This window comes from Vigna radiata, chromosome 4 (assembly GCF_000741045.1).
Source record: "Vigna radiata var. radiata cultivar VC1973A chromosome 4, Vradiata_ver6, whole genome shotgun sequence".
In the NCBI taxonomy this organism is placed as follows: Eukaryota; Viridiplantae; Streptophyta; class Magnoliopsida; order Fabales; family Fabaceae; genus Vigna; species Vigna radiata.
Genome location: NC_028354.1, coordinates 20,267,548 through 20,287,299, shown reverse-complemented (window position 1 = coordinate 20,287,299; position 19,752 = coordinate 20,267,548). Strand labels below are relative to the sequence as shown.

At 26.6% G+C, this 19,752-nt stretch overlaps 1 protein-coding gene across 1 annotated transcript; it reads right to left on the bottom strand.

The window, feature by feature from the left end:
* Nucleotides 1-16,454: 16,454 nt before the first annotated feature.
* On the bottom strand, nucleotides 16,455-18,763 carry LOC106758728. The gene is made up of 4 exons (XM_014641700.2): nucleotides 18,636-18,763; nucleotides 17,860-18,053; nucleotides 17,702-17,765; nucleotides 16,455-17,170 (listed from the first exon to the last, which is right to left on the bottom strand). Exons 2-4 carry the CDS (start codon nucleotides 18,018-18,020, stop codon nucleotides 16,874-16,876), a joined length of 522 nt encoding a protein of 173 aa, XP_014497186.1. The 5' UTR covers nucleotides 18,021-18,053; nucleotides 18,636-18,763; the 3' UTR covers nucleotides 16,455-16,873.
* Between the last annotated feature and the right edge of the window lie 989 nt (nucleotides 18,764-19,752).

The following is a 19,752-nucleotide window of genomic DNA, read 5'->3' as shown; positions in this document are numbered from 1 at the left end:
GGAAACGTATGAGAGATACACAACTTCACATTTTCTGTTGTAGTAGAGCAAAACTGATACACTCTTGCACGACTTTTTCATTTAAAATCGTATGAGAACTTGCTCATTTACATAAATAAATAAAAAATGCCTAGATCCATAATAACAAATTAATTTTTTCCTAGAAATGTATAAAAAACTACAATTAATATATAATTTAATAATACCATGTTAATTCATTCTATTTTATTTCTAAAAGATGTGAAATTATCAAAGACGTATTTTAAAGTAATTGTTATCAAATTATTATTTTTTATATACACGACTAATTGTAGTTTTTTACACCCTCTCAGTATATTAAATATTTTTTCTCAAATCTCTCCTAAATCATAGTCACGAGTCTCCCAAATAACAGTCACGAGAACCAAACAAAAAATAAAAATAAACTATTGTCATATAGTTTTAAATATACTACATTAGATGAAAATCCATAAAAAAATTGAAGAATGCTTGGAGAGTATGTAATAAACTACCAACCTTTTTTCCTTTACAAGAAATATGGAGCTAATTATTAGATAAAATGTTGAAATGAAATATATGTCGTTAAGTGCAGTGTATATGATCCATAGATATAGGGTTCATGAAAATTCACAAGTCTTCTCACTGAGCTGGGTGATTATGAAACTCATTTGTATCATTTAACAGAAAACATGTATGATTGTTTAACAGCTTGTGCTCTTGTACGCTGTCCTACACATAATAATAACTCAACAGAACAGAAGTTGAAGAGAACAGCAAGAACAAACATCCACATAATTCACCTAACATTAACAAAAGGAGTACATTAAAATGTCCTTTTTTTCATGTCATAGTACACTGGTTATGTTTTGTTTGTATTGTGATTGAAATTCAGGTCAAAGAAATATTCAGAAATATGAAGGATAAAAGTAGATGATAAATATACTAAGTATGATGTCTTATTTAGATAGATGGAGATAATAAAAAGTAGAAAAGTGGTAGAATTTTTTTCATAATTTTTTGAGTTTTTTTTTAATACTATGATTAATTTTATTATTTCCACTTAACGTATGATTTTTTTAAAGGAAGTTATCAAAAAGATATTATAATATTAAGTTTATAACTTCTTTTTTTTATATTTAACTTTGTTATTTTCATCTAATGTATAACTTAAAGTTATATTTAAATTATTCTTAACATTTACACAAACTAAAATTTTAAGTTTCTACTCTATAAGTTATTCTTTGACGAATGAGTAACTTTATTGTTTTTCTTTTAACATTTATAATTTGTTTAAGAAAATTCAGAAAAAGTTAATTTTGCTTCCCTTTTAGTTTAAATATATAGAAGGAATTAGAATATGTTATGGCAGTTTATCAAATTATAAATTATTACTGGTACATTACTGGTATTTCTTTCTTTTTTTTTTCTCTCTCAACTCAAGAAAAATAGTACAGATTTGATATTTTTATAAGTCTTCCTTTTATTTCTTTATACTCCATTTTAATTCATATAAAATTATTACTGTAAAGAATAAAATAAAATGCACCCACTTCCACTATCAGCTCCAGTCAATTTTTTTATATTATTTGAAACAATGCATTGGTCAAAGAGGGGATCTTCTTTGTCACTCTTACATGTCTCCTCCACCTTTATCCTCATTTTTGTTTGGATAGTAAAAAAATAAAGTAATAAAAAATAATAATAAGAATGGAAAATAAAGTAAATAAATTAATTTGTTATTAATAATTTATTTATTTATGCAATCTTTATGAACATGATATTTGAATAGCGTAATTGAATGAAACTGGCTATACTAGAAAACTTGTGTATTTAAGTAGTGTTAAAATACCTTTCAAACTTTTTAGAATAAATAAAATAAGTGAAATTTATTTTTGAAAAATATTTTGTGAAAACTTGAATATTTATTGGTTTTGTATATATATATTTCATTTAAATGACACTCAATTAATGATCACTAATTTGAATGTATTATCTTTGACATCAAGGACACTCATGTTTAAACAATAACACTAATTGTTCAATTTATAATTCCTTTACAATAAGTTTTAAGCCATGATAATTTATTATAACTATAACAACATAAACATTTTTGTGTCCATTTTTGGTTGATTTTGTTAAGTAAAAATGGGTTTAATTAATCGACAGCGATGAATTTGTATTGCTCTTGTGTGGACTCTAAAACTATAAACATAAATTATTTTTAATTGATGAAAGAAATTAGTATGAATGAAGATGATTGAAATATTTGAGTGAAAGATAATAACTTAAATATTAGCATCAATTTAACTAATGATAACTAAAATAAATATAAATTAAAAGTAAATAAAATTAACATCAAGGCTAATACTAATATTTTTATTTATAATATTTATTTTATTAGAATTCGATGTTAGTCTGACATTAATTAACATAAATAATTTTTCATGTTTGAAACATTAAAAATAATTAACATCGTTTTATTATTGGTTAAACTGACTTTATTAACATTAAACATACTCTATTACTATCATATAAAAAAATATTATTTAAATATTAACAGGAATAAATTAACGAGAAGGAAGATTCTTATATCGAAGAGAATGATGAATCATTTTAAATTACAATTTAGAGGTAGTACAAATAAAGTTAATAAGAAATCCTTTCAATCAAGGATTCTCTCAATCAATAACTTCTAAAAATTAAAGATTTTTTTTTAAATGTGAAAGGATTGACTAATAATATATTTTAATATAATGAAGAATTTATACTTTTCCTAGTACATGAAATTCAAAATATAAATTTATTTTTATGAAAAAAATCAAGGGTTTACTATTATCCATTCATATTTTTACTTAGTTTATATATATATATATATATATATATATATATATATATATTTATATATATATATATATATATATATATATATATATATATTAAGATTTTTTCCTTATATATAAAATGTAATTTTATCATGAATTTTTGTTTAGTTCTTTTTTTTTTTTTAGTTTTAACACAAATCATCATGTTTAGCATAGCCATATTTGAGACTTGAACTTGGTTAAGGAAACTCCATCAACAATTAAATAGTTGAAAATAATTTTACATCGTTTAATTTTTTTTAAAATTAATATTTTACATTGTGTTATAGTGGATTAAACTAACTCTTATAACATAAACTAATATTTTTATAGCGGTAAATAATAAAAAACAAAGACTCATTCATTGATAATAATTTTTTGCTAAAAGGGTCCTAACATCTAGCTATTTCATGAACCAATCATGCAATAAATATGTCTTTTTTTCTTGTTTCAAACTTGCATATACCTCATAAATCTAGCAAATGATTGTACCTATATGCATAGAAAAGCAAACTAATATTCCACTAAACACGAAAAGTAAGAGATTTATCTTTAGACATTTTGTTTTTCTTTTATTTGAAGTACAATATAGTAACGTTAAACCAACCAAAGTCATTGTATAAAAGGGTAACACATCTTCAAAGATTAGTACACTCAGAAAAGTTTACACCTATCATGAGAAATACATATCTCTTATATGTATGTATGTGTATCATGCCAATACATTCAAATTATCCACATACATCTCACATATTAAACATATATAATAACCCAAATATACACTCAATATTACATAAATGTCAATATTATCATTATCAATTGAATATCACTTGAACAAAATTGTATAAAGGTAAAATTTTAACTAATTATACTTCAAATTTAGAATTTCATCTTTCATATTTGAACCTAAACCAATGTTAGATGTATAGAGTCAAATAAAACATCAAATAAAACAAATTTATGTAATTTAATGAACAAAAATTTTACTTAATTGAATTCTTAAAAGTGAGACTTATACTTTTTAGGTAAAAATAAATTATATATATATATATATATATATATATATATATATATATGTATATATGTATATAATTAAGGAAAAATAGGTTAATAAGATAAAAAAGAACTTATCTTATACAAGTTAAAATAATACTGGAAAATGTGGAGGGATGAACATTAAAATAAATTGAAGATTTAGCATAGAAAATAAGTGTATTTAGAAAAGCTAATGATATTTTGATAACATTTTTTGACAACATTTTTTATAACAGAATACGTGTCATCATTTTATTTATCTATTTAAATTTATGTTTAAAAAATATTTAAATAACCAATTATAATACGTTGTAAAAAAGTTGTTAAAAAAAAGTATATTTAAAAAAAAATTCCGTTCAGAAAGACGTGGACAGTAGGATATTTGTCTGTTTTGGGCGGGAATGAGGTCGGATTTGTAGATCTTAAATTAAGATGAAAATGGTAAAAGTAGTTTTGAATATATGGAAAAGACTGTTTTGAACCGTTGATTGAACCAATGAGATGAGCCTGCATGCCAGCATGTAATGCAGCCTTTGTCCCCATTCTCATGTTACCTTCCTTTTTCCGCTACTTCTCACTGCTCACTGCAGTTAACAAATTCTCACTTCCAAATTTTAGCCTAATTTTCTCTTCCCAAAATTAAGTTGACTTCCTTACAAAAAAAAATAAAAAAGCCTGTAACTGTCAGTTATTAGTTGGGACACCAGATTCAACATAAAGAACCCTTTAATTTACTGCTTCTTCTGCTACACAGACACCATCTGATCTCACTCAGGAAAACAACATTTTCAACACATCATTCAATGCCAGTAAATACCACACAATCAAAATAAAAGACAATCTAGTTATTACTAATTTTAACCTCTGCCTATGTCTAATGTACTAATAATCTAATGCTTTTCTCAATACCCTATAATATTACTGTCTATAAAAACTTCCACTGCTTTTCTCAATACACAGGTTGCCTTCCCTTCCCTTTACAACTCATCACCAACTACCCTTTCATCAGTTTATATATATATATATATATAATATTTCTTTTATCATCAGAAAAAAAACTTGAATAAATCTATTATTTTTGTGTTGACATTAAATATGAGTTTAAGTCTCCTATTAAGTAAAAATGGAAAAATAAAGTGTTATGTAAAGTTGAAGATTTATTTTTTGAAAGTCTCATATGTTAATTAGAAATAAAATCAATTTATAATCTAGAAATGAATGTAAATTATTTTACAAATTAGTTTTGTAAAATTGAATTAAACTTAAAATTTATTTTTTAACATCGTATCAGAATCAAGTTAAAATCTATTCCAACAAAATTTGTATAAATATATAATTTCATCCACTATCAAACGATGATTTATTAATATTTAGTTTCACGTTCAAATCAGTTTAATCTTCTTTTTCATAGACCACATATTTTGTCCTATTTGAGTTAGAATTTTTGCCGTCTAATTTTAGTATATTCCTTTCATATTATATATATATATATGGTTCCATTTAGTAATAAATTCTGGGTAGTTAAAAAAATGTGTGTTCAGAATAAAAATTAAATGCTCGGTTTAAGATGAGTTATTTTATTGTCTTCTTACACGAACAGAGTATGAGGGAGATGATTGCAAAATTTATTATCTATATATCTTAAAATGGTTAAGAAGCCATTTGCTCTGTTTTAATCTCTAGGGACTGTCCTGATATTTGTAATATTCAGTAACTGCAGAAAATTTAGATCCTTCGTACTTGTCGTTTCACAGAACATCAAAAGCAATTTCATAATTTACTAGTAGCGCCCTTAAAAAGTCGATACCCAACGGAAAAAAAAAAATGCTTTTTGATAGGACAGAAATGATTCTAAAAGCACACTATAGAAAGTTAGTTAAATGGAATATATAACAGTCAGAATAGTTATACATGAACAATTTCTTTTAGTGAAAAGTAAAAAAGCAAAGAAAAGCTAGGACTAGATGTGAAAGCTTAAAGAATTGTGATGATGCATAAAGGACGTGTAAACAGCTTTAGTATCAAGAATTGTCTGTGGATATATACTTGTACTAATTATATATATATATATATATATATATATATATATATATATATATATATATATATATATATATTCATTTTTTACACTCCAGCAAATGTTAAGTGATATTATTTTAAAAAAATTATTCAATTTTATTAATCTAAAATAAAATATATTTGTTGGAAAAAATATTCATATATTAATTAACCTATATTATCGAATCTCGATAATTTGATTATATCATGATATCAATGTATATTTATAAAATATTTGACATATCAAATAAAGTATTATATTATAGTTATTATTTCATTAATAATCATATATTGTAAGTTATTATATTTGTTATTATTTTATATTTTTTTAATATTATCAGTTTTTATAATAAATTTCATAGAAATTAAAAATCTATAAATAATTGATTTATTTCTTTCCAAAATACACACTCATCCATACCTATTTTTTATCATTAAAAAAGTTCAAATTTTTTTAATAGCTTACAATATATCTTTTCGTCCTAGTGTGTACACTAGGACTTCTCAATCCACTCATATCGTACCACTGATTTATATTTAAGATCCTACTAAACACAATTTCCAATTTTAATAGTACCTAACTAAACCTATTTTTAATATTTTTAATTTATCCTTGACAGAAAGTTAATTACATATTGAATAATTAAGTTTGATAGTTCCATCTTTATAAATATTTTTATATTTTATCAATTAATTAGAAAAACGTCACACACAACTATTACTAAAAATTTAAGAATCTTATTATGCATACCAGTCTAAGATTGGAAGACAATATTTTTTTTACAATGCAAGTGTGATTAAATCAAATTTATAACAAAAAGAGAGAGAGAGAAAAAATGTTTGGAAAACTGTGTTTCTTTCCATGGCTTTCTGTCAAAAGGTTATCTATAACATTATAAGGTGGAACCTTTGGAGGCCCTTTGTTCTAAAGAGGAAGATGCCTTTGACATTGTGTGTACTGAAACTGGCATATTAATCCAACAATGAAAGGAAAGAGTGTTCAGATAAAGAGAAAACTTTTTGTATGGTTAATTGAAGTTACCTAATAAGAATAAAGTATATAACTTTAACATGATTATTCTCTATATATACCAGAAGAATATCTACCAATTCGTGGCTTATATAAAAATATATAATAATAATAATAATAAAATAAAATAAAACCGAGTCACTTTCCTCATATATATGTTTGACTGGTTGACTCCTCTTACATTCTTCATAATATCCAAGTTCTATGTATATACATTTTAATGAACAAATTTCAAGAACTCCAAATTCATCATTACAATATAAAAGCTTTAACATATATACTCTCATTTGAAATCACATATTATTTGCTTTAAAGATAAAAATTCCACGTTACGGAACAAAAAGTGAAAATGGAGAATTAAACCGATTAGGAGATTATGCTTTTCTTTTTTAGTTTTGAAAAGCAATTATAAAATTAGCCAAACTCGTTTTTTTTTGCACATGATGATGAGTCAACGTTGAAAAACATTGTATATATTTAGAATTACTTTTGATTGCACCGTTGGAGTCTATGAACTACGAACCTAGTCTAGCCAGCCATATATATATATATATATATATATATATAGAAAGTAGTCTTAGAAAATCTCCAAGGAACCAACCGAAAGCTTAAAACTTTTTCATGTCCTTAATCTTAAGGATCAATAACTTAATAATGATGAAGCAGAATCCAGTCTAAGAATCTAACACAGTTTTGGCTTTGGATATGTTCTATAGAAGATGCGATGCACTAAAAAAGGGTGGTGATTGGATTGACGGTGCGTGATTATAGTAAATTTGAACGTTAAGAAAGATGGTAATTAATTAAATTAAACAAAGTATCTTCATTGGATTTGATGAAAAAGGGTTTGTAGTAAAATGTCATCCTTGGCGGAAAGGACTCGTGGAAGAGAATCAAAATGTTCTAATAATTAAAAAAGGAGCAAGTTTTTCATGGTTATAAAAGTGAGAAGTTGTTGTTGACCAAAAACCGAAAACCTAGTTGCATAGGCTTTTTTGTATGTTCATACATTTTTTTCTCAGAAGGATTTTTTGAAGGACGAAGATGGTAGGGACATGTTAATATTCCCATGTGCCAGAATTCAAATAACAATGGAGATTAATCATAGTATAGATGCTCTTGTACGTTTAGGATTGGAGAAAATCTATCGGTGCATGTTTTGCTTCGTAGCTTCCTTTTTCTCCCATCATTCAAATGGAAAGACACAAATTAGAAAACAGTTTCGTTCCCAAAACTGAACATGTCCAAATCATCCTAGGATCTTAGCTGATGCAGAAGTCAGTTCTTTTTCATGGGAAAGAAACATTGAAGAGACGTTTTTATTCCTTTCCAGAGGAACGATGTTGCTACATCTTCGAACATATGCTTGCTGTTCGATCAGTTTAAGGTTAAATCAAAAACCCAAGTTTTGATTCATTAAATTTAATAATAAAATCAAATGTATATGTGTTTAAGATTAACTTTTGATAGATCTATCGGAAAGAGGATTTATTGAAAGATCAGTAAAATTTAAATCTAATTACATAAAAAATTCACATCATTTTTTATTCGAAACCTTAAAACAATGAATTAATAGATTTTTAACTTTATAATATGGTTTATTTTCTTATTCTAAACTTACACTTAAAATTTTAATAAGTTAAAAAAATTGGAAAGAGAATATAAAAGAGAAGAGAAGAATTAAGAGATGGAAAATTCAATAAAAGTGTAGAAAATTAAAATATAAAAGCGAAGATTAAAATGATATCGATATAAAATGTTGAATACTCTTGAATTTTTGTGAATGAGCATTGAACCTGTGGTATGATAAAGAGAGAGTTGTGGAGTAATGGAATCTAATGCAAGCCTTATCTTATCCTAAATCAAAGTACATATATATTTATAAAGAAAATAAGTTTATATTCCAAAGATTTACTCAGATAACCACGACAAACAAGTTATGATTTTGACTGGTACCTCAAACTTGTTTAAAATCAAAACTACTATTAACCAAGTTTTCGAAAATCCAACATTGCACAATTCCATTAACCAAGTTTTCAAGATTTTGTCAAAATTAAATATCATTTAAGAAACCAACACATTCAAATCCTTACTCTCATTCATCTTGTTTTTATCAATTATCTCTCCATCGAGTTGTATCTATCAGCTTTTTGTTAAAATATTATATTATTTTAACTTGATCAAAATTTTCATTTCACTATACAAATCTCTACTTTATGAGTTTATCTTTCCATGTGACTATTGTAAACTAAACTTTACTTTTTCAAAAAAATTACAACTTCGAGCTTCCAACAAAGTAGAGAAATTTTCTACATAAACAAGCAAATTCTTGTTTTGGGAAGTGAATGTAACTAAATCTTAGTATATTATTATAAACATAAAGAATATGAGACCCATTATAACTTCTTAACAGGACAAATGTACTAGATGAGTTCCAACTCTTCCAAGCGGATTAAGACAACAATTCAATTTTTGGAAGAAAGAAAAAAGTAAAGTAGAGTTTGAAATCTAATTTTATTTCATAAAACTAATTTATAAAGTAGAGTTTGCACTTATTTATATATTAGAAATTCATTTTATCTATAATTAATGTGAGATTTTTAACATATTACATCACGTTTAAGTATATATAGAGACTAATATCAATTGATGATTGGATAGGAGGTAATACTATAGGTTTAACCAACAACATATGTGGTTATAGTTAGGATAAGTTTTAACCTATGACTTTAATATCATTTTAAAAAATAGACTTTAAATCTAATTTAATTCTAAAAAAATATTGTAAAATGAAATTTGTACTCATTTATATATCCGTTCATATCTAATTAACGTGTAATCTTCACCAGTTATATTTAAAAGAATTCACTTTTTGATAAGAGTTTAAGATATTAATAAATAAGAATTTTGTTAAAAATAGATTAATGTTTTCTTAATATAACTTAATTGAATATCATCTTCCATCCTTTTAAAAAAGAAAATCGATATAGTACTTTTTTATTTTTTTTGTTTTTTTATCAATAATGTTCTTTTTCATATATTAAAATGTCTTTCATCTAAGAATTTAAGCTCATATACTCATTGTTTTTAAACTTTGAATTAAAGAGTTGTATTTCTCGAATAAATTCTCTCAAATCCACATCCTTGATCGATAAAAAAGAGTTATTGAAAATAGTTTCTTTATTTTTATTTTTACTCAATGCCTAACACAATACTATATTAAATCAGAAGAGTATCCGTCAATTTAAAATGTATTTAGATGATTAAAATTCAATAATTATAGAATGAACAAAATAAAGTAATTGTTTTTTATGTATGCTTCTGCCATTCAAAAACTATTTACACAATTATTAATAAAACATTAGTATTATTAATAAAAACATTATTATAAAATACCTCCATTAAATGTACCCATTTTGTATAATTTAAAGTTCTAATACATATATAAAAGTATAACTGAAAAAGAATCACATATTCGATTTGAATAAACAATTTTTTGAACCAAACAAAATTACTATAAAACAAGTATAGTTTTGGGACACAGAAAATAATATTATTTAAAGATGATATTTAACTAACATATTCATTTTACATTAATGAAGTGGGAAAAAGAAAAATGTTTTTTATTGTAAAGACAGTTAGTTATGCGAATGTCTTATCAGTTACTGCAGAGAGGGACAGAAAGACAAATTGGAATGAGATAAACTAGAAACACGTTATATGTTACAAAATTATTTTATATCTATATTGCTATGTTAGGTTTTAAATCTATTCAACAGATTATTTAGATACTGTCTTTCTGTGTTAGGTTTTAAATCTATTCAACAGATTGTCCACCCATTAGACATGGCTTTTGTTCTTGATTAGATTGAGGTTTCATTTTCTGATTTAAATAAGAATACTACATTAGTTTTCAGCCAAAATAAATATAATAAAAGACTACCAACAATACCATAATCTATTAAAGTAAAAAACAAAGGATAATGATATTTAGACAACTTTTTTTAACAATATTTGAACATTGATTACGTATCAATCTGTGATTGGTCGTAAATTACTCCATAATCAATAATAATAATCATAAACACTATTATGATTAGCACGTAATCAATGTTCAAATGTTGTCAAAAAAATGTTGTCTAAATATCATTATCCAAAAACAAATTACCTACTGAACTAAAAACTTTTAAATTATAATAACTTTAGGAATGACCACATTAGATCATCCAATTAATGAAAAAATAATTGAATTAAATTAATATGGTCAAACTTTGAAGGACAAAGACGAGGATTTGAAACTGATTTGAGAAATATTAAATTTATTTGGCTCTGTATTATTTTTATATTTTTTTCTTTAAAATTTGTATAAATGTAATTAGTTTTGATTTAACACTACGTGTTAGTTCTAATATTTAGATTAGGAGTAATTTATTATATTAACAACTCGATTCAATCCAATTCAATTAGATTGGATTAGATTTAATTTACAATAGAATCGATTTAACCTAAATTAACTCATTCTTTTTAAGTGATGAATTTATTATGAATGACCTCATATATATTTTCATGTCTTAATTAATTTAAACAAGACTTAATTTATTTTCATGATCATATTTTTATTATACTTTTAATATGTCAATTTTATGTATCATAAGAAATTCGGACATCAAGTTGAGCAATTCAAACCAAGTTCAAATTTTATCATTTTAAAGTTCATGAAAACACCTTGTTAAAAAAATTTAAAATTCTCTTAACAAAGTCTACTTGTAAATAAAAATACAACAATCAATAATCATAATTGAAAACTTACTTACAAATATATAAACATCTTTTAAACTTACAAATTGGTGTGATATAAATATGAACAAAGATAAATATCAAACTAAGTTTTGTTAAGCACGAACATCTTGTTGAACTAAACACTACAAAAATTACTAAAACTATTGAAATCTCTTTTATCCTCGTGAGAGCAAATAAAATAAACCATTGACATGCATAATATATATAATACCAAAACCTTAAACTTTGAAAACTTGTGTGCTTACCTATGTCAATATAGTCTAATTTTATTTAAGAGTACGAGTTGAATATTATTAACTGTTCCGGATATAAGGTCAAATAACTCCTAACACCTACACAATTTCTCCTGGAAAGTCGATCAGTCCGCGTCTCACGCCTTTGTCTTCATTCCACAACTCGAAGTTGTACTTATCAAAGGTTTTCCGATGTCAAAATCAGTGAGTTGTTCGTACAATAGCCTAGAACTGTAGCAATAAATATGCATTAAATGTGAATCACCTACCTCTTACCTTTAACTTGTATTTAGTTTTCGTCATGGACTTGAGATTAGCGAAATCTTAATCACGACCAATCTCATCCTAATACCTCTAATTACCACTTACCTTAATCTTTGCAATAAAACCTGATTATTAACTTAGACCAGACATTCTGCTCCTGATCGTCCGATCTAAGTTTAGAATTTCTACCACGCTCAATCAACTTGGTTGCATCCTGCTCTTCAGGATCGTCCAATTAATTTGGTTATGAGATGATTGTATAGCCATCCGAGCCATAAAGTACACTAACAAAAAAAATCACAACATTAAATAAATAAAACCAACAACTTAATTATTTTCAATATTATCTCTAACTTGTTATACGAGTACAATAATATCATATAAATTAATATAAAATAAAAATACAAAGAACTAAAAAATAATTCTTTTTAAAGAACTTATCGCAAAGAAATCCAATTGATGATGGTATAAACACCTGTCAAAATGAATACAAATAAGCTGGCTATATTGCTTCTATAGCATGAAACAAAGGGTGTGCAATGTTTATTGGAATTAATAATGAGTAAAACTTGAAGCATATATACAAAGCAAACTAAAGTAAAAAAACGAAGCATGGTGTATTTATTTAAAAAGGAAAAACATAAAGAAAGTTATGATTTAAAATGTATATCCTTAATGAGGAAAAGATGTTGACAAAGGTGGTGGAAAATGATGAATTATTGGTGAAAGGTTTAAAAGAAATATGTACAAAAATGGACCGTGAATATTTGGGCCCAAGGAAAGGAAAGTAGTGAGTTTGTAGCGCACTTTGCGCCATAGCAAAGGCTGATGATGTCCAATTTCCAACATAAACAAATAACACATTCAACACAACTTTTAACCAACATACCAACCTTTGCCTCCTTAAAAACCTTACCTACCGACATCATGGTTGGCATCCAATTCTATTAATGTGCATTCACTCCACAAACCCTAATTCTTCTACTCAATACAAAAAACACATTGCTTAGATTCTTTTTGTTCAATTTACCTTTTATATAATGGCCCAACCTCATCATGGGCTCACCAACCTGTTTGTCCAATTCACTTTTTCTAATACCCATATCTCATTCTTTATTTTAATATTAATTTTTTATTTTATTTTTCTCTTTCAAACTTTCATATCTAAAATTGAAAATGATACGATATAATTATTTTAATTTGAAATTATTTAAATGTATTAATTTGAAATGATTTGAATGTATTTATTTTAAAAGTGTATTATTACAATTAAAATTAAATTTGAATATATAGTAATCTTTTATGATAATACCAATGAAGAATCAATAATCACTATAAAGCTCCTCATGGAAAATAAAGAAAATAAATTATAGCACTTTGAATAGAGTTATAACTAATAACTACTGTAAAAAGCCGTAAATAAAACAATAAAGTACTAACAGATTTCTTAAGTAGATCATAGAAAATCACAATTAACAGATTTCTTGCCAATATTAAATAGTCATGTGTTTTAATATAACAGGCACAAATGAGAATACAGAAAAGGGTCCTTATCAAGAAATAATACGGATGGATCGACATTTCAAAAATCTTCATTGGAGTATTTTATAAATTAAATCGTATATCTAAAATATAGATATGCTCGTAATATAACACATTTTTATATTCATTTTAATATACAATACAAAAATATAATAATTATAAAAGTGTAAATTTTTTATATTTTTTTTAAAAAGAAGAAAGTAAAAAAAAAAAGTAACATCAAATAAATCTAAAAATATAAGTGTTAAATAATATTTTTCTATTTCTATGGGCCATTTAAACAAAAATAATATTTTGCTTTAGAGTTTGACAATTATTGTGAATATGGACACACGATGCATATTATGGATTTCATTAAGAAAAATTATTCACATAAATAAGAAAGGTTGATGAACATTTAATATATATACCTAAAGAGAAAATAAAAATATAAATATATAAGATGTATGATGTCAATATATTAATCATTATTCTTTATTAATTAGATCAGAGTACAAAAACGATGAGTCGATGCTGAATTTAAAGTGCATGCTGCTGCTATCACAAGACATGCACGTATAGAATGAAACACAAGACATTGTAGGTCTTGAAACATTCTTGAACTCTGTTTTTCTTCTATCTAGTTTTTGTCGGTAACAGAGTTTTCTTTTATCTGCATTCCAAAGATTCATCACGACGACCCTTTGTTAGCTCTCACCTTCTATTGCTTCTGTTTTTATGTTATTTCTGTTCTTCTCTTTCATTTTTCCTTTCTTCTTTCTCCTATAAATATGTACATCTTCCTCTCCTGTAATACATATATGCAATATACAGAAACTTTACTTTTACAGCATCTTATGGATATCACACTGTTACAGAATCTTTTACAGAATCTTTTATAGGATGAACTGGAAAGCTTTCGACTTAAACCCGTATGCACTTGTGAAATAAAATGTTCTTGCAAGATGTTGTCCACCATTATCCAAAGAAAGCATAAAGATCGCGCCCTTCAGTTTTTTCGTGACTTGAATGAACAGTACAGTAATATTCAATCTCACGTTCTTCTAATGGATCCATTCCTCCTATTTCGAAATTGTTTTTCTATATTATGCAGCAAGAACGTCAGCTGATAAATAATGACTTTCTTAATAATCTAGAAATGAAAAACTTTGTTATTATTCATAATATAATGTGTTCTTAATTTATGTTGGATTCCGGTCCACTGATCATGTTGATTATCCTCTTGATCATCTGCATTCTTATGAGAAAATTAATCGTATCACCATCAACCTACCTAATGGCAAAGTAACAAAAGCCACCCATAAAGGAAATCTGTGATAAAATATTCCTGAAAGTTTATTCCAAGTCACTAACTTAGAATCACATACTAAGTTCATTTTAAAGTCTTTAAATTTTATATATTGATAAGTTTTATCACCATCAATAAATTAGAAGTCACGGTACAAATTATTAATTATTAAAAAAATTAATGATTTTAGCTCGTAGAAATTTTTATTTTGATAGCATGGTATTAAAAAACCAAATATATACTACTAAAAAATAACTTTCTAATGCCGATAATATTTTTGAAATTTTTGTAAAAATATATATCTTGATTAAAAGTAAACCATATATGACATCGGTTCTTCAGGAACCGCTGTTATAGGGTCTGCAACAAGTAAAGATTTTTCAATGGATACAAATCTCTTTATAGGACTTTCGGCCCCAGTTGCCCAAAAAACTGAGACCATAGACCCTCTGGAAAACTGACATTCAGTGGACCAAATCTTTATACAGTAACGTTTGGTCTTGGTTATATAACCGAGACTATAAATCCTATAGAATTCCCTTTTGCACCAGTGGTATTTTTGGTCCTTAAAAACTATATTTCATTTTAAATTTTGTACATATTATGTGTATACACTTTATAAAAGTTATACAAACATAATTTACAAAGTATTTCTTTTATGACACACGAAAGTATATCATAGAATATAATATAATCTTCATGTATTATAAAGATATAATGTTTTACGCAACTTTCACAATATTATATATATATATATATATATATATATATATATATATATATATATATACACACACACACTTTTTAGGGAACAAATACAATTTTTAAAAATAATTTGAAAACGTAAAACATATATAATCATAATAAAAATTATTAAAAAATTACATTAGACTAATATAAACATATTTTTAATGCAATCCTATCACAATGTAATTTTTAGTTTCATAGATAATTATTTTTTAAATTCATTTTTAATTAAAATGAAATAATGGTAGAAAGTTGACCATATATCATGTTAAACTGAGTAACTGCACGACCCATTTAGTTAGTAGCACCATAACATTAACATGCAGACTCAACATTTGACTTCCTCCTTCGAAGGCTTTCTAATATATTCCTGTTAAAGGAAAAAAAATGCTTGAATGGTGGGTAGAAAGAAAAAAGTATATGAAGATGAATATGGAGATGAAGGTTTGCAACAAAGTAAATTATCCTTTTCTATTGAAAATGACGATCATAATAATCTAACAAGTAGTTGGTGCTGCTGTCATACTTAACCAACATTCCACCAACCTTCTTCATGAACATTGGTAACCATAAATTAAAAAGGAGTACATAAGATCTGCATTTTGGAACAGAAAATACAATTGAATAACTTCATATAATAAGCATACATGCAAAGTCACCTAAATATATTTACAGGAACCATAATCAAAATCACCAATTTCTATACAGAACACAATTGTGGTGATAGCCTAAAATTTTTAAAACACACTCAGATAAAACCACCTAATATTACAAAAAGACGTGCTCTCTACAAATCAAACCTCGAAAACAGGTTTGCTATTCCTGCGATTTCCTAAACTTGCTACGGATAATCACAATGAGAGGACTCACCTCACCATATAGAATAAACTTGTGCTATATACACAACTAACTGAATTTCTGACTTCCCTCCAAAACATTCAAAATTCTCTAGTTAAGTCAAGTTTAATAAGCGATGGCACTGGATTTCTTCTATATACACTTCTATGAATGGAGTTTAGGCAACAGCAGGGATGCCAGAATTCTGACAATCCCTGCTGAGGCAATCAAATCCTTCTACTCTAACTGCAGCTGGTTTAAGTCCAAACTTCATCCTAGCACATCCTCCTTTGCGAGATGCTGAAGATGGAGATAGCAAACCAGAAGGCGAGGAAACTGTTGATGCAAGACTGTTCTCTTCATCTCCAAAGCGAGCATCTTGGATCAAGGGATTCGCAGCCCGAACTGGAGGAGAACCACAAAAATAGGGAGGAGAGGAAGGTATCTGGTTGGAAAAATCATCCCAGTAACTCTCCTATTGAAAACAAAATTAAAATTAATCAATAAAAGATTACAGACAATAACATCCGTTACACAAAAAGCAATGACAGTGACAGTTATCTGCGGTTCCATCATGAGCAAAGGTATCAAATTGCAAGTTGTAGTAAAGGGTGTGGTTTTGTCACCCTACCTAATATTGCAGAAAATTACAGACAAATACAGCCAATTACTGTTACAGAGACCATTTCATAAAACATTGCTAAAGTTTGAAAAATACATGTCTTTAAGCTCAAAAACATCTAATAAAAAATGGCGATCTAAAGATGCAACTTTGAAAATACCATAAGTATTCCCACATAAAAGTAAACATATCAATACCAAATAAAAAAATCCATATAACATGCATTTTTAAGAAACATAAACTACTTTTAAGAAAGATAAAATTACATGCCATTTGACTGTTCTTGGTTAAATCAGACCCCTCTTAAGAACATGCCATTTACATGTAGATATTCTCCTTGGTTAAAAACATAAGCTAATAACTTGTAACAGAGTCATCTCTTACCCTCTTAAGAACAATGTCAAGTAGTTCTGCCCCAGCTTTTGAATCAGAGCCCTCAGCTTGTTGGCTAGTAAACACCAAAACGCAAACAAATCAGGTCTTCATCAAGTAAAATGTACAGTAATGGAATCAAAAGGCAAACAATCAATTATAAAACTTACCCAAAATGCCACTTCACTGGTCGAATAGGCAAGTTCATTAAAACTCCAGCTCGGCGTGGCTTAGGGCAAAATACAGGGCCATTCTGATCAGCAATGGAAAGAGAGCCCCTCATCTCTTCACGTGCTGAGAAGGCATTCTGATGAAGATTATAACAATTCATCCTCAAAATTTGTTAGCTTCCACACTCGAACACCTAAACCAAACCAAAAAAAAAAAAAATCAGGAAATGTAAACAGAAGCTGGGATTTTATTTTATTTACAAAAGGAAACTATAGCACTCAACCCAACTGCAAGTTACCAACAGATCCCTTTAGCCAGATCAACTAAATGCATCAAAATGGAAAATAGAAAAATTAAAAATCTAAACTTCAAAACTAAAAGCCACCACCCATTTCACTGTTTCCCAATTATCTACAATCTAAACAATGGGGTCGAATCCGTTGCACGAATCAGTGCACAAATCGACGACAGATCTGAGAGTAAACTATGAAAATGTTAAATGTTTGTCTTTTCTTTGTTATGGGTAGATCAAGAAGTGCCAGGATAAGTAAGGTACATAAAAACCAAACTTGGGCTTATGTTAAACAACCATAATCACTAACACCATCTTACAAACAGCTATCAGTCACAAAATTAAAAGGGGGTAATATAGATATAGCTAATAGATCTTCAGATGGGGTAATGAACAGAATGCTAAAATTAAAAAGAAAAAAAAATGAACAAATCAAAGTACATTAAACATGCTAGAGAGAAAGAAAGAGAGAAAGAGAGAGACCTTTGAAGGTATTCTCCAAACGAAGAAATCAACGAAGCTGGAAGGGCGAGAGGAAGGGGACCTTGTGCTCACAGCAATCCTATTTAAGGTAAAGCAGCAACGAAGCTAGCATGAACAAGGAACACGGTTGAACGACGTCGTTAGGGTTGAGATCATTACTGAACACTGTCTTCTAATTTTTTTTTGTAATCTTTAAATTACAAACTATATTAGAATACTATCACGTGCAAGCAAATGTCAGAATCAATTGATTTTTTTTTATATCAAATTGTGAGTACAAAATCACTTTAAATAGAGAAAAAAATTATTTTTTATAAAAAAAGTCGTAATTTAAAAAATAAATTACTTTTATTTTTTTACTAATAGAATCAATTGAATATTGATAAGAAGAAGTGAAGTTTTATTTCTGACAATTTTGAAAAAAAAAATCCTTTTCTATTTAAACAGATTAATTTTACTTTTAATACATAAAGTTATCAATATATTGATGAGATTACTTTTATTTAATATATTTTAAAAAGTTTTATGATTAAACTATTACTGGTTTAAGATTGCAGTGTACTTTGTTACAAGTGGCTGGTAAAACTAGTGAGAAAATGAAATAAAAAATTTGGATGGTGCCTTCTGTATTACAAAGTTAGACTCTTTTTTCAATGTTTCTAACTGTTACTTACATAAATGTGTTTTTGTTACCGTTACTCAACTACCACAACATAAATGTCATCTAAGCAAAAGTCAACTTGTTGCATGATTTGGTTAAACTTGAGAATTAATTTTACCACAACCCAAGATCTCTTAAGTGAAATAATGAATTGTATATGGTTTAGTTTGGATGACCTTAAAAATAATGAAAGGGGATTATTTAACTAGCTATTGTAAGCTTAATGATTAGTTTAATCTTTATGATTTTTTAAATTTTATTGGATAATATTAAACTAGTGTATTGCTTAATCATTGTGAGAATTCTTAAGTAATAAGTGTTAATTGAAAAAATATTTGTTGACCGAATAAAAAATATAATTTATTGTATTTATTAGAATTGTCTCACTTAAGTGATGTGATACACTTATATGATGAAGACATTCTCACTTATAAGATTAAGGTAGGGTTCTTTTCT

Coding starts and splice junctions, on each gene's coding strand:
- LOC106758728 (XM_014641700.2), bottom strand. CDS start 18,020: ATGAATTGTTATAATCTTCATCAGAATGCCTTCTCAGCACGTGAAGAG. Junction 17,766..17,859: donor CCAGTGAAGTGGCATTTTGG/GTAAGTTTTATA, acceptor GGTGTTTACTAG/CCAACAAGCTGAGGGCTCTG. Junction 17,171..17,701: donor TTGACATTGTTCTTAAGAGG/GTAAGAGATGAC, acceptor TGTTTTCAATAG/GAGAGTTACTGGGATGATTT.